General features: G+C 56.6%; 5 protein-coding genes and 1 non-coding gene across 6 annotated transcripts in view; 4 read left to right on the forward strand and 2 right to left on the reverse strand.

Moving 5' to 3' along the window:
* The window catches only part of VDBG_00756 (conserved hypothetical protein), a gene marked incomplete at both ends in the record, with an annotated part of 1,516 nt that extends 979 nt beyond the window's left edge, over positions 1-537 (reverse strand). The window contains 2 exons of the mRNA XM_003009028.1: positions 61-407; positions 473-537. Coding sequence (XP_003009074.1) covers positions 61-407; positions 473-537 — 412 coding nt within the window. The remainder of the gene's footprint in view (positions 1-60; positions 408-472) is intronic.
* A 714-nt stretch (positions 538-1,251) lies between these two features.
* VDBG_00757 (conserved hypothetical protein) lies at positions 1,252-3,826 on the reverse strand (the record flags this gene model as incomplete). Its single annotated transcript, XM_003009029.1, has 2 exons — positions 1,252-3,650; positions 3,706-3,826. 2 exons carry the CDS (start codon positions 3,824-3,826, stop codon positions 1,252-1,254), a joined length of 2,520 nt encoding a protein of 839 aa, XP_003009075.1.
* A 556-nt stretch (positions 3,827-4,382) lies between these two features.
* VDBG_00758 (CT20 family protein) lies at positions 4,383-5,357 on the forward strand (the record flags this gene model as incomplete). Its single annotated transcript, XM_003009030.1, has 2 exons — positions 4,383-4,530; positions 4,600-5,357. The coding sequence occupies 2 exons, from the start codon at positions 4,383-4,385 to the stop codon at positions 5,355-5,357; spliced, it is 906 nt and encodes a 301-aa protein (XP_003009076.1).
* A 2,763-nt stretch (positions 5,358-8,120) lies between these two features.
* VDBG_00759 (thermotolerance protein) lies at positions 8,121-12,312 on the forward strand (the record flags this gene model as incomplete). The annotated part of the gene is made up of 5 exons (XM_003009031.1): positions 8,121-9,482; positions 9,539-9,604; positions 9,662-10,059; positions 10,115-10,431; positions 10,508-12,312. 5 exons carry the CDS (start codon positions 8,121-8,123, stop codon positions 12,310-12,312), a joined length of 3,948 nt encoding a protein of 1,315 aa, XP_003009077.1.
* Positions 12,313-12,560: 248 nt separating this feature from the next.
* On the forward strand, positions 12,561-12,672 carry VDBG_15012. The gene has a single exon. It is a non-coding gene; the product is annotated as a tRNA-Ser (tRNA).
* An 888-nt stretch (positions 12,673-13,560) lies between these two features.
* VDBG_00760 (eukaryotic translation initiation factor 5B) overlaps positions 13,561-15,166 on the forward strand; it is a gene marked incomplete at both ends in the record, with an annotated part of 3,514 nt that continues 1,908 nt past the window's right edge. Inside the window, 3 exons of the mRNA XM_003009032.1 lie at positions 13,561-13,960; positions 14,332-14,624; positions 14,696-15,145. Coding sequence (XP_003009078.1) covers positions 13,561-13,960; positions 14,332-14,624; positions 14,696-15,145 — 1,143 coding nt within the window. The remainder of the gene's footprint in view (positions 13,961-14,331; positions 14,625-14,695; positions 15,146-15,166) is intronic.

Consider the following 15,166-nt stretch of genomic DNA (forward strand, 5'->3'; position numbering starts at 1 on the left):
ATTCGAGGTTGGAGTAGTTAGCCTTGATGGTCCTGGTCGATGGGGCCCGCGGAGTGCTACCCGTGAGCTCGTCATCGTTCAGGAGCGAAACATCCGTCTGGAAAGTCGACTCGCCGGCTGGCGTGTTTAGCGTCACGTCATCTCGACCGCCGGTGCGAGGCGTGTTGTAGACTCCCGTCAGATCCTCTTGTACCGTCGTTTCTTCGGCGTTTGTGGTTTCGTCTTCGTCGTTCGCGAGCTCTTCGTAACCCGAGAGCGAGACATTGGCTGATGCTTCGAAGAATTGCTTCCAGAACTTGGATGCCTCCCAGACGTTCTTGGAGTGCTCACCGTATGATTCTACGACGGGTAGGATGCTCGTGGTGACGATACGGTGCGCCTTGCTGAAATTGTGGTCGATTTCTAAGCTTGTCAGCGCCGGTTAGCCCTGGGAGGCGGGGTGTCACTACCTTGAAGTGTCAATGTGATCGACTGCTCCAGCTTCTCCAGCTCCTCCGTCAACGTCAGATTTCGGGGTGCCGCGCTTGGTCGTGACATTTTTGGTGGCGAGAAAGTTTCGTGCCTGTTTTTGTTGGCTTCTCGATGTGTGCGCACAGCTTCGTGGTGTTTATTGTTGATGCATGTTGGAACTGGATGCAACCAGGACGCGATGCGGGGCAGCTCTCGGCAGCGCACCAGCAACCGCGGGGCATCTAGGCCCCTGCCCCCTGAACGCTCTAATTGAAGGTTGCTGTCCTGATCAACGTCTAAAATTCACACGACGTACCACATGTATTCATTGTCTGATGATTTTTTCACGTTAATTCTTCGTATATATCAGTATTGCTTGGGTATCTTTAAGAAAAAAAGGAAAAAAAAAGGCACTACGTCTTCGAGTAGTAGTCAAACATGTCCAGCTTCACCAAGAGCTGAGCAAGAGGACTTTCCTCGGTGACGCCATCCCCCGTCACTTCTTCCACTGTTGTGCCGCGTGCAGTCTGGCGACGCGGATTTGCATCTTTCTCTGCCATTCCCCTGCAAACGGTAAGAAAGACCTCGACGTTCTTCCTGAATGTTTGATATAACGAGACGGCACGAGAATTATCTGCGACCGCCCACGTTCCCCCGGCCTGGAGTCGCGCATACTTGGCGAAGCGCAATATGGTTCGGAAGATATCGTCCAGTAATTTCGCTACTGGTTGTTGTCGCTTGCGCAGAAACCACGCATACAGTATCCTCTCAAGGACACGCGAATGATGTTCTCGGAGGCGGTCAGGGCTCAGGACGGTATCCGTTATGTTCTCGGAGGCGGTCAGGGCTCAGGACGGTATCCGTTGTGTCCTCTTCCTGGCGGCTCAGTTGCGCTTCAACCTTGTTCAACTTCTCCTCGAAGTCCTGCCACGGCAGCTCAATGCCAACGTCGAAAAAGTAGCTGCTGACGGTGAAAATGAAGTGGCGGGCCTCGAAACAGAAACGAGTGGAGATGTCGTCCGGGTTCTCCCAACCTGATGCCCTCATTGTGATGTCGCGAAACAGACGGTCCACTGTGTAGAGCATGCGTAGGACGCGAAGCAGCGACTTGAAGATGCGATCGTACTGCACTAGAATGACCGGTGTAATTACCGGGGTCAGGGCAGCGGGAGTCTTATAAGCCAATCGCAAAAAGTCAAGTGCCTCAAGCCCGTCGGGGTCCATACACTTTTCAATCTCCTCGCTCGACAGATCACGGACACCAAAGCTCAGGTCGCCTGGGAGGTGTGCAGACTCAGCAGCGCGTCTAGTCGGCGCTGCGCCCAGTGGCTCGTAGCTCTCGACCAGGATTCCCATCAGGGCAAGACGAAGCTCTGAGCTTGCCGGCGGCCATGTGTCTCTGCCGCTCAACCGTAAGCCCATGACGCCGCCTTGTCGAGCAATACCCGCCTCACGCTCTGCTGTCTCCATGTCAGGGTCGAATAAAGCATGTGATAGCCGACTACAGAATGACCCGCCTCTGCAGAGATGGAAGTCACGCTGGACCTTAAGATGTGCCCTTAAGTTGTGAGCGTTGAACAACAATTTGAGGCTTTCTTTGCCGACAATGCGGGCCTGAGTCGCTATGATGGGGCCAAAAGATAAGACTGGCAGCAGCGACCAGTGTGGCGTGAACTCAAGCCCAAGCGTGTCTTTTGTCCCTGGCTCCTTGGCTTCCAAACAGGCCTTGAGAACCGTGGCCAGCGGGTCCTCTGCTGGAACCGCCTCTTGTAGCTGCGCAAGGTTGTCCATTGAATCGAGAAGCCGGCTTCGCAGCTCTTCCTCGTTTGTGCTGAACATTTGAAGCTGATAGCCCCCAATATTGTTGGTTGGCATGGCAGCCACAGCGTCATCTCGCACTATGCGACTGCGTGATCGAATCTTGATAGCGTTGATCAGAGCATCTTCATAGGAGCGGACTGCTCGATCCACCTGGTAGATGGATTGCCAGTCAAAGTGCCATTTGATCGGAGGGGCTTCGATCGACGCTGCCATCGCGGACAAAAGCGGGTGGCTTGAGTGATTCGACTTGATGAAGCGAAGGTTCCGTCCTGTTTCAAATAGGCTCTGGACGACATCTTTCGGCATGAACGAAGGCATTCTCGCCAAGTCCAGGCGAAAATCCAGTTCCTCAACTTCGTCTCCGAAATCGTCGACGTAGGATTCAGCTTCTACCTTGATGAAACCCTTCTGCCGGCCAGCATCGTGCTTGCTGAGGGGCACCCCGAGCTCTGCATATGTACCGATCCATTCCCCGAGGAACTCCAACCAAGGTCGACCCACGCTCTGGAGGACTTCTCGCATAATCGCTCCAAGGTGGCTATCACTGTATTCAGCAGCTTGGGCTTGCTGGAAGACAAGAGTGAGGACGTCTTCATCGATATGATCGCGCCGAATCTTGGAAATCAGCGATTTGAAATACAAAAGGATTGAAGAGACCCGGCGTATGAGAAACCGCAACTGCAATAACGATCGCGGTTTCTGCCCCGTGACCGACAAGTGACTTTGTATGACGAGAAGAATTCTGTCCAGAGCACTCGCCAACGCCACCCGGCAGGGACTTGGGTTTTTCGCGTATGTGTTATTGACGAATGCACGAAGCTCTCGTGAGCCGTTGCCGCAGTCACGACAGGTGCTGGAGACTCCTTCGAGCACCAGAGCCGAGTACCCCGATATCCTGATCTTGGCAAGAAGTGGCTTGAAGGAGCGAGATTCAGCCTGCCACGCAAAGAAGACGGATTCCCTGCCCAGGGCTAGAGACATCAGGGCGCTGCAGTATGCCTCAGCGTCCACTGTGGCGTGGTCATTGCTCTGAAGTCGAAGGGGATCTTCTTCAACTTCAAGCAGACTATCAAAAGCCCCAGGTCCAGCCTCCGTGATGAAGATGGGTGGCTTGCGCTCATCATCTGGGGTATCGAATGCATCCCATGTCTTATGTTCGGGTGCTTGCCGGGGTGGCTTTTTCAAGTCGAGCCATATATCCTCGTATCCATCGTTTCCGATATCCTCTTGCGTGCTGCGTACTTCTGGCGCCTTTCCCACCTCCGAAAAGGGAGTCTCAACTACAGGCACGGGATCATCATCATTCTTTTGATCGAAAGCGGGGATTGCAATCAATGGTTTGGTTTCGATTGGCTGCAATTGAAATACGGCCGGCGGATCTGTGCTCAAAGATGCGTGTCAGTCGAGTCCTCTTGTAGTAGACGGTATACACACCATCGACATTGTACGTGAAGAACCGTCTGCTCGCCTCGGGTATGCCGTTGTCCAGAAGTTTGGACGCTCGCCAGAAATCAGGGATGGCGAAGACGTTGCCAGCATCGTCCTCATCAGTCATGGTGGAAGGAGCACTCAAATGAACTTCATCTGCGATTCATTTCCTACGAGCTGCATGCTCAAGGTACTTCTACCGGCGGCAAATGAATGTGAGGATACCACTGTCGTGCCGGCCGAATTTTGCTCGGCAGTTTCGCGTGAGGAGGCGTGCGGTACTCCTGGGTGATGCTGCAGTGGCCAGAACCTTGCCCCGCGACGCGCGCTGACGTTCAGAGTCGCGTCAAATCGTTACTTGCTTTAGGGGCCCAGGCGGCTGTTCATTGGCGGGCGCATCGCCAATGAGTGGGCCGGCGATGGACGAAACCGTCGCAAGCCGCCAGAGCTTCAATCTACCCATCTTCATGTCATATCGACCCTGCCGTTTCACAGTCCCTGGCTGCCTCCGCCTTACACCACCTACAGAAGACACGTACGAGCCAGAACCAGCTCACAGGCGTTTTTCTTTACTCTCAACCGTCAGCTCCCATCCCCGGCCTTGACCGCTGAAAATGCCGCCGAAAAAAAGGGCCCGAGGCAGCACCGTCGCAACGCCGACACCAGCTCGAGATGACGATGCAATGGATGTCGATACACCTCAATTTGCCGATACGCCGACAGCACCATCCAAAGAACCTGCCGTCTCGGACGAGGAGTGGCCCAACAACGCCTGGACGGACGATCAAGTCTGCTCCCTGTTCAAAGGTGTCGTCAGATGGAAGCCAGCAGGTAAACTCTTTCCCGCCCAACATCTGCCCCTTACAATTGACTTGTTGCTAACCAGATTCACCATCACAGGCATGCATAAACACTTCCGTATGATTGCAATCAGTGAGCACCTTCGGCACCACGCCATTGATCCAGCGGTCCATACCCATACCCGGATTCCACACATCTGGACGAAGCTGCGCACCTTCTACAACCTGGAGGCGATCGATTTGCGGGAAGACTTTTTCGATTCCCAGGAAGATGAGGACTACGAAGATCGGTTCCGAGAGTTCACGCTACCGGTTGGTGACTTCGAGGAGCACATGATGACACGCGTGCGTGCCCCTAGCGAAGCGCCCTCATCACCCCCCCAATTCGACCCAGAAAACCCTGCAGCCGGAGAGGCCGTGCCGACGCCTACGTCCGCGCCCTCGTCGCCTGAACCAGAGAAGGGCGTCAAAAAACGAAAGCGAGCGTCAACGGCTGCGTCGAAGACTCGGGCGAGCACTGTGGATGATACGGAAGACGAAAAGGACACGGCCTCACCGGCCCCCAAGAACGCAAGGACCTCGAGGAGCCAGAAGAGGGCAGCAGGCAAGGCGAAAGCCCGCAAGGCTGAGTCTACGGAGCCAGAGGAGGATGAGGAGGATGAGGAGGAGGAGGGCGACGAGGAGGAAGAAGATGAAGGGGACGACAGCGGCTCGCAAGAAGGGGAGGAGGAAGAGACGAGTGCCGAAGCCAGCGCTGCCGAGAGCGAGGCACCTTCAAGGTCGACAAGGGGAGGTGGTCGCGGCCGGGGAAGAGGCAGAGGTGGCCGAGGTCGTGGCCGTGGCCGTGGTCGGGGATAAGTTGAGTTGACGATCCTGACTGCTTGCGGACGAATGAAAGACGACGCGATTCGGAGATCAAGCCTGTTCCGCATCACCCACATAGATACCCAGCTTTACCAGTTTACCAACGGAGCGCCGCATGAGTCGGATTGAAACACCTGTGTAGTTTGGGGCCCCTGAACAGATGCTCGCTACAATGGCCCACGTCATGCAAGGGCCGAGCTAACAGAGCCTGTTTATATCCCCAGTCTTTAGTACCGGGATGCCTAGCTTGTGACGCCCTCGCAGTGGACTATTCGGGCGTCCAGAAACTGGCAAAATCGCACGTGATGCTGCTCGACCCTTCCATGGCAAGGTGGCGTCCTTCCATCGAGAACACATGCCTGACTGCTTGGTGCTGGGTGGTGCGATACCGAATGGATTTTGCAAGGGCCATGGGTCGGGCAGGGCTCATAAGTGTTCCATGGCGTTTTGATTTGGATGTGCAGATACCAGCTGCCACAACATCCAAGGCTCTTTGGAAAATCCCGCACAGCTGCCGGCGCCGTGAGGCATGGGGCCACCCACCAGAAGTACTGTATGTGTGTGTGTGTGTGTTGATGTGACGCTTACCGAAAACCCAAAGCCCAAAAGACGCAACGGAACGCCGAGCGCTGAGGGCCGTTGGTAGCAAGGCGGCCGGCACGCGGTCACCAACAAAAGTGCTGGATACAACAAGACCACTCAAGGTTGTTTGGCGGCCTGATGGAAAAAGTGACGTGTCATAAATTGGAGATCTGATGGACAATGGCAGGGTGACCACAGACGGCTGAGGCTCCGACGGAAATCACGGCTACCTAGTCCCAAAGAGAGGGATCCCTGCCAGCCTGTGTGCTTGGAGACCTTGGTCTCGACGTCGCCACGCGCTTCTCTGCAGCTGTGGTTGGTAGGCTTGACGACGGCGTCGGAGGTTGCAGGATCTTCTCTGCGAAGACATGTCATGCCGTATGCCGGAAGGAGGACACAGCTCGAGTTGGCCGATGGTATTGGTTGAGAGAGATGCACAGCGAGTGACTCGCAGCGTTCACGCAGTCTTCACGGAACGTTAGGCGGTTAAAAAAAAAGATACTTGAACAGCCGGACAAGACCGTCAGCCAGCCCCTCGACCAGGGTTCGTGCCGCCGTCCTTGCTCACTGTACATGCAGCTTCGCGGGGGCGTCGCCAAGACAGGGTTGGCTATGTCGACTACCCAAGTGCGTCGTCGTAAAGAGTCAGTCAGGCTAGGTCAAAGCTATCGATGACGTTCTCTCTCAACGACAACATGGCGTGGCAGTCGGTGCCCTTTCCGGGCGAGCCATTCGTTCGTTGATGATTGAATGACATGGACGGGACGATGGCTGGCTGGCTTGTGGCTTGCAGTACAACGCAGTTCTTCAGAACAGTGCTTGGGCCGCAGCCTCTTCAAAATGTCCTCTGAGCTTAATTCGTCGTCATGTTGAACAAGGGGGAGGCTATGCCCAGAACAGTTAAAGATGATTCGATTCGACCGCTGCCGGGGTGGGCTGAGTGCCTCCGATTGTCCCTTGTCCCACGCGTCGCCTCGGGGCCCCCCTCCCCTGCCCCGGAGATGGTGATCCATGCGCTGTTTCTAGCCCCCCGGAGCTTCTGTGAATCGTGCGCTGGGCCTTGCCCTGGCTGCTGCCCTGGCTGCTGCCCTGGCTGCTGCCCTGTCCAGCTGCCTGCCCCCTGCCAGTGTGCCCATTCCGCACCCGGCCAGAGCACTTCAAGCGCTTCACGTAGGTTGGAAGGTACTCAGGCTCACATGGCATGGCATCGGTACCTACCTGCCTTGTCAACCTATGTGCGTTGTATGTCGAGGGAAAGAAGAAAGTAAGAGTCACAGTTCCGAACAGACGTGCACGAACCACATGCGACTCTGCCGGCCTCAGTTCTACGGCTTTCACTTTCCAGTGCCCACGCACTCACTGGGCCACAAGACCCTCGAGCTGGCCCCGCCCGTTCCTCGAATCCCCCCCCCCACCCCCTCAAGAGGTACCCCTACCCTTTCTACCTGCCTGGGTCCCAGCGTGAGCCACCTAGGTAGGTGTACCTGGGTACCTAGGAAAGTAGCGAAGACCACATCAGACGGGACATCGGCCACGGACCTGAGTGCCCAACCGACCCCAACCTGCCTTACTCGGTAAGGGAGGTGCGAAGTAAACCCAACCTGATGAAGTCTTTTCTCTTCCCTCTAGCTCCCGTCTCAGCTTCTCGAGCTGGGTAAAGCTTTGCTCGGGACCTCGAGGTATCCAGGCTTCCTTGTCATTATTGGACGAGCAAAATCTGCCTGCTGACGCCTCGTGCCGTGAGATAATTTCGTGCCTGGTTGCTCCAATGCCCTCGAGAGACCACCAACCCCCAACGCCAATCCCCTACGCATCGGCCGACTTGCACCGTCACATCGCATTGCGCTGTCAGCTGGTCGCCATTCACTCGACCCCCTACTACGGCTGCACTTGCCATCGTCGCCGCAGCAGTCAGGGAGACCCTCCTTCGTCCTGGCGATACCTCACCTTCTGGAAGGCCCGCGCCCCTTCTCTCCCCCCTCCCCTCCCTCGGTACACCAGTACAATGCTGGCAACAGAAGACAGGCGGCATCTCAGACCCGGCACCTCCCCTTCTCACCCGCCCCCGACGCTACTGGCTGCTTGCCCGAACCGCCCCCAAACTCGAGCTCGAACCTGAGCCTGAGCCGGATCTGGAGTCGGCGTCCCTGAGCCTGGCAGACTACCTAGGGCGTCATGGCCTTCCAGACCAACGTCTTCAGGGACGGTGAGTGGCGGACAGAGACGGTTCACATCTCGACCATCTTGCAAAAGTCTGCTGCTACGCCTGTCGCCCCGACCCCAGTCTTGCCTGAAGCACCCGCCTGCGGTATCCTCACGCGCACACTTGTTCAAAGCCCCCTGGTACACTGGATCTTGCCGACTCATCTGCGCTCTGCTCGGTACAACGACGTTGCCTTTGTCGGAGATCATTATGTGCAAATCAACGAGCTAGGCGATGGTGGCGAGCTTCGAGAAGTTCTGCGCAAGGACGACTTTGGTGCCCGCATCCAGAATGCCCACGTCATCGGCAACACCTTCGAGCGCCTGGAGGCTGGAGACAGCGAGGTCGCGTTTGGCCAGCTCAAAGAAGAGGACGACGAAGCACAGATGGATGCCAACCTCGGCCTGCGCCCCAGTCCTTCGTCCCATGCGGCCTTGCCACCGCATCTTCTGCTCCTGGTCCTCGCAAACGGCACTCTCGTCTTTCTCTTCGTCCGACGACTCGGCGAGCGGTTCGAGTTCGTTACGTCCGAGTTCCGCCATCCGGACGCTAGACTCGGTACGCTGGGCTATCATGCTGCCGTTGATCCCAAGTCGAGGTACATTGCGGTGGCAGATATGGAGAACACATTCGTCGTCTACGAGCTTCAATCGTGGGAGACCATGTCACAGCAGTACTCACAACACAGCTCTATTTCCCCCGTCAAGTCATGGAGTCCACGGCCCGTGAACGGCTTGGTTCACAAGATGGAGTTCCTCCACCCACGCCCAGAGGATGATTATCATGTCATTCTGCTCCTCGTCATACTCAAACATGGCGCCTCTGCCCCCAAGATGATTCTCTACGACTGGGAGCGCGGGGATGACGTCCGCCAAATACTTGCCGAGGACAAGGACGGGCACCGATTACCCCGGGAACACAGAATGCCACTATTTCTCATCCCTCTGACCATCCGGAATTCGTTCTTCATCGTATCCGAAAATTCCCTGGCTGTTTGCAAGGATCCCCTCCAGGGACCGCCTCAATACGTGACAGTGGACGCGGGCGCACACCCGAAGACACGCTTTCACTACGGCACGCAACCCCCAATGTGGACGGCGTGGGATCGGCCGGTGAGGAGAAGGGGGTACTATAACAACAAGGACAACATCTATCTTGCTAGGGAAGACGGCGTGATAGTCTTCTTCGAATTCGATACCATCGATCTCCTTGCCACTGGCATGAATGTGGGCAACTGCAACAGCAACATTTCCACCGCCTTCACCACCATGTATGATGCCTTCAGCGATGTAGCCATCATCTCAGGCGATTCTGGCCCAGGCATGGTGTGCCAGGTACTGTCTCTCCCTTTGCGCTACAGTGCACCTTGCTTCTACTAACTGTTCACTAGTTGCGACCAAGAAAGCCAATCGTTGAGCTCGGGACTATTCCCAACTGGTCTCCGACACTCGACTTTGTGACCACTGACCAGTTTACATCTTGGAGGGGCGACTCAAGCCAACGAGGTGCGCAGACGAGTCGTTGGAGCGAACAGTATAGAGAGCAAGCCGCACGACATGACCGAATCTTCTGCGTCTCCGGAACCGGCATACAAGGCAGCATCACAGAGCTGCGCCAAGGGATCTCGGCTAATATTGGCTGGGAGATCGCCTACGACACGGCCATTCGACAAGCCTGGGTTTTTGAGGCTCAGCTGAGTGATATAGGGCCTGGATACTACTTGCTCCTTGCCCTGCCTGACTCTTCCGATATACTTCAGGTCCCGCGAGACTCTCTTGAAGCCAGCCGGCCGAACCCTGGGGGGCCTGACTTCGACATAACCGCACGAACTCTGGCAGCCGCACAGTGTTCTGAGCAAATCATTGCGCAGGTGACGGAGTCTGCCATTTCTCTAATAACACCCTTGCGAAGGTAAGAAAAAGGCTCAGCATGTGACTCTTGTGAGAATACTGACCATCGAGCAAAGTTCTCGACAGGCTTTTTCCTCCTTCGAGGGTGTCCAGGGTAATGCCGAACATGCTACGGTACGGCAAAAGCGCGCTGCGGTCTCAACACACGGCCAAAATCGGTCACTCATCCATGTCTTTTATATCGAAGATCTCCATGCCTCTGTAACGCACACATTTGAAACCGAGGGAGAAGTCACATGCCTCGCTTTCTGTCGTATTGGTAGGCAGGAGTGCATACTTTCTGGTGTCTGGCGCGAGAGCCACCCTTACATGGCTGTGTTTCCCATGGACAACGAGGGCAAAGTAACGCCGTCCTTGACACGACTCGACGCGGGTAAGCAATCGACTCCTCCAAGCGAGAGTATGATCATCTACTGACGTGAGCCCCAAAGATGTAACTGTGGCGACAGGTATCGGTTCCGAGCCGAGCCAGGCATCTGCGCCTACGGGTCCCACAGTCGAACCTATCACAAGCATTGCGCTCGTTGAAGAAGGTGATGCAACCACAAGCATTGCCTTAGGATCCCGAAGTGGGCACCTCATCACCTTGATGCTGAACTGCAACGATCCGTCTCAAACATTCATCTCACGAGAGAGGATTGGTTCCGTGGCACTCCGCGTGGTATCGACAGACAATACTCTATGTCCTGGATCAGTTTTAGCCTGTTGCGATGACAATCTCTTACTCTTGAGCAGCTTTGACACGGCTAGTACGGGAAAATTCCGAAACAGACAGCGAATACTAGCGAACGATGTCAAAGACCCGACTTTAGCTGCGCCACTCATCACCTCGGTGACAAGCATGCAAAACAGTATTGGTCAAACGAACCATATATCCCTACTGTTGCTGGCCAAAGATCGCATCCTCGTCACGGAAATGCTTCCAAAGACAGTGTCGATGCCGAGAAGCCTCCCGTTGCATGGCACACCCACAAGGATTCTCTTCTCGCAGACGCTATCATGTTTGGTGGTCGCGATGAAGGTGGGCCCCGGCCAGACAACGATTGCTTTCGTAGATCCCGATACCGGGGAGAACTTGTCCATGCCGACCGACAAGGATAGCAATCCGCTGCCTTTCATCAACGGCTTGGGTCTTTTGGACGACAGGATTCACGACATGTTCGAGTGGCTCTATGTCAAGGAGGGTAAAACATGGCTCTTCATAGTCATAACGACGAGAGACGGACAGCTGCTGATCATCACCACTCAGAGGGTCGAAGTGGAAGATGCTGACGGTCGAGTGAGCGAGAAGATCCGTCACTGGACTCGGTACAAGAAGAAGGTCGCCGACCAAGCCATCTATGCTGGCGTGGGAGATGGCGCCGATCTATTCTTCTGCGCTGGCAACATTCTCCACTGGGAAGCTCTGGATCTTGTGGAGAAGAAACTGAAACCCAAGAAGACGTTTGCCCTCCCCTCGCCAGCCACGTCTCTGCGAATCGTTAACGATCAGCTATGTGCACTCACGACAAACCACTCTTTGCTTGTGCTCAATCACAAGGCCGAGGGTCGACACGACGAGATGACTTTTGCTCATAGCGACGTAGGAAGTCGCAAGGCCTCGCACTACATTGAGATGGGCAATAGTTGTGAGGAGACGCCTGCCTGGCCCATTACCCTCATCTCTGAACAGACACACGATTTTGTCGGGGTTTGGGTACCATGGAAGGAACCAGAAAAAGAGTTCAGAATTGTGTTCAAGGGGAGATTGCCAGCAGGTGTTCGGAGGCTGCGCCGTGGCCACGTGCGACCGGCATGGATGGCACCAAATATCACGCCTCGTTACGGGCACATACCCAGCACTGTCGATGCGGCGGATGTACTGGCCATTTGCATGGACGGCTCACTTCACCACTTCACCCTGCTCAGCCCTGAGGCATTGGTCGTACTCGAGCTTATTCAAAAGCTCGCTGTACAAGGTCGTTCAGACGACTCACCGACGGCGAGACTGTCACATGCCAATGGCACGGAGCCGTCAGCTATGGCCAAGGCCAGGCGACACGGCCACGTAGACGGCGACGCGTTGCAAAGATGTCTTGACAAGCGGGCCCTGGAGGCGCTCTTGTCCGCTGGCGACGGAGCCGACGTGCTTCTCCGCGATGCTTTGGAGAGCCTCGAGGGAGGGCGTTGGACGGCGTCTTTCGGAGGACAGAGGGAGAAATACGTGGACCTGGCATATGAAATCCTAGAATATTTCCTTGCCCCTGTGTTTTAGTTGCGTGGGTGGGAGCCTGCTTGCTGGCTACATAGAGAGATCCTCAACATCAACAGCTGTTACAACGCACCGAGACCCGTGCCAAGGACTTGTGCAACCGAATCTTAGGGTGTGCGAGAAGTTTCTGCTTAAAGTCGGCGGTGAGCTTCGGCGTGTCAGACACTGATGGTGTCGGCCGCGGTGAGCAGGAGGTTGACGCGTTTGCGTCAAGAGTACATGTACTAATTCGACGCAGTATTTCGTCATCCGGCGCTTTGGCCGAGTGGTTAAGGCGATGCCCTGCTATGAGTTAGTGACCTCGGTCGCTTCCTAGACTAGGCATTGTGTTCGCACGCGCAGGTTCGAATCCTGCAGGCGTCGTTTCTTTTTGGATGGTCCTGCTTTGGTTTGTGCGTATGCTCATTTGCTGTACTGCCTTTTGAACCAGGCCGAAAGAAGGTCGTGTGTGTATCGGCAAGTAGTCAGTCATCTCTGAACTTAGTGAGCAAGGCTATGAAGAATGGTAGGCCAGGCACCTGCTGTGAACCTGGGGCAAAAATGTATGCTCGCAAGAAAGCGAGCGCTATTGACAAAGCAATCTCTAGTTGCTGCCCGCCCTCCGTACTTGATGTGCCGACCTTCAATAAGGAGCATTTCAGGGTAATAGCGGTCGTGGGAATGAATCTTGATGTCCATTGAGTGGCATCCTGTTGCCCCTCTTCCCTGGTCTGTGCTATGAACCCGTCCGGCCTGCTGTACGCTCTACCTTAGTGTGCCCCGCAGTCCCAAATCCAGCCCACCACAACACCCACATCATCACTGGCTGTCCTTGTCGACCGGGCTTTGGAGGCCACCCCTCTCGTCTGTCCGGTTCTTCCAAGGCACCTCAGAATAGCATGTCCCGTCGACTATAGGTCGTAGACAAGATAGTTTAGAGCATTGGCTTTCCCCCGGCCTCTTCCACTTCAACGATGCAAGTGACTGGATGCTACTGACGACATCAGAGACCTAGCTTTCCGGGTCCCTTTTTTTTTGGGCACCCTGTTTCCCAGCACATTCTCTCTGTAAGAACCCCGCACACACCCACACACACACGCACTCCCGCGAGTACAATAAACCATACATATTTTTTCCCTGAGCAACCTTGGCCCACCCCCACCAGGAATTTCGAAACCCTCGCAGCCACCTTCAACCCACCCCGCAACAACCACCTTTTTCCTCCTCCCCCCCCCCCCCTCCCCTGGACTCCAGCAACCGAAACCGCCCAACATGGCGCCGAAGAAAAAGGGAAACAAGAAGGGCGGCGATGACGACTGGGAAGCCGAGCTGGGCGAGTCCATCGTGCCCACCGGCGAGGCCCCCGCCACCGATGCCGCCGCTGCTGGCGACGCCGCTGCCGAGGAGGAGGAGGCCGGCGGCCTGATGGCGACGCTGCGCAAGAACAGGGAGAAGCGCAAGAAGAAGGGCCTCCAGGGACGAAGGAGGAGGCGGCCCGGAGGTCGCCGCCCCCGTCGAGGCCACGGCCGAAGGACGAGTGGGGCGCTGCCCGAGAAAGAAGGGCAAGGGCGGCAAGGGCAAGCAGGCCGACAAGTCTGCGGCGGCGGGCGACGATGCTGGCGACGACGCCGGCAACCCGGTCGTTTTCTTGACCCAGGGCGGGAAGGAGAAGGTTTAAGAAGAGAAGGAGAAAGCACCCCAAGAAGGAGAAGGTGGAGTTACCCATTCACCCCCAGCCCCCTTTTTTCCTTTTGCGACGGGCGGCGGGGTCCCAGTCTTCTTCCCCGGAGGGGACAGGGCCGTGGAAAGCTGGCCCCTGACGTTGGCAGGCTGCGAAAGAAGAAAGGCTTCTGGCGGTGCCCCAAGGGCCCCGGACCCCCCAAGGCTGCTGAGGAAGAAGGACACGTCGGCCGCTGCTGCTGCTGCTGCTGCAGCGCCCGCTGCGCCGACGGCAAGAAGAAGAAGATCCCCGCCCACCTCGCCCTCATCCAGAAGCAGCAGGAGGAGCTGCGCCGCAAGGCCGAGGAGGCTGAGCGCATCAAGGAGGAGGAGAAGCCAGGGCGGAGGAGGATGCCCGCCGCACCGAGGAGGAGATCAAGGCCCGCGAGGAGGCTCGCCTCCTCAAGAAGCAGAGGGAGAAGGAGAAGATCGAGCAGCTCAAGAAGGAGGGCAAATACATGACCAAAGCCCAGAAGGAGGAAAAGGCCCGCAACGAGGGCAAGCTTCAGCAGATGATTGCTGCCGGTATCAAGGTCGGCCCTGCCGATGAGGAGGGCGAGACGGAGAAGAAGAAGCCCGCCGACAGGAAGAAGGGCGGCCGCAAGGCTGCTGAGAAGGTAGGGGCGCTCGCTTCTGCCGATGCTGCTGTACCCGAGAACCAACCCATGTGCTGACGCGACACGTCTAGGTCGACGAGGAGAAGGTGCTCGCCGAGGCTGCCGCCCGTGCGAAGGAGCAGGCTGAGAAGCTCCTCAAGGAGGCCGAGGAGGAGGCCCGCCGAAAGGCCGCAGAGGAGGAGGCCAAGGCGGCCAAGAAGCCCGAGAGCGACGTCGAGGAAGACTGGGAGGCCGCATCTGACTCTGACGACGTCAAGGACAGCTGGGATGCTGACAGCGACGACGAGGCCAAGGCCGACAAGGCGCTTCCCTCGAGGCCAAAGGCAAAGGAAGACGGTTCGGAAGAAGAGGAAGACTCCGAGTCCGAATCCGAGTCGGAAGACGAGGAGGCCACCACGAGGGCCCTACAGGAAGCACAGCGCAAGAGGGAGGCGGCCGAGCGTCGTGAGAAGGCCCACCAGGCGCCCTTCGCCGCCCGGTCCAAGGACAACCTCCGATCGCCCATTTGCTGTAATTCTTCGGTCACGTCGATACCGGAAAGA

The sequence above is a fragment of the Verticillium alfalfae genome, genomic scaffold, assembly GCF_000150825.1.
Source record: "Verticillium alfalfae VaMs.102 supercont1.1 genomic scaffold, whole genome shotgun sequence".
Taxonomy (NCBI): domain Eukaryota; kingdom Fungi; phylum Ascomycota; class Sordariomycetes; order Glomerellales; family Plectosphaerellaceae; genus Verticillium; species Verticillium alfalfae.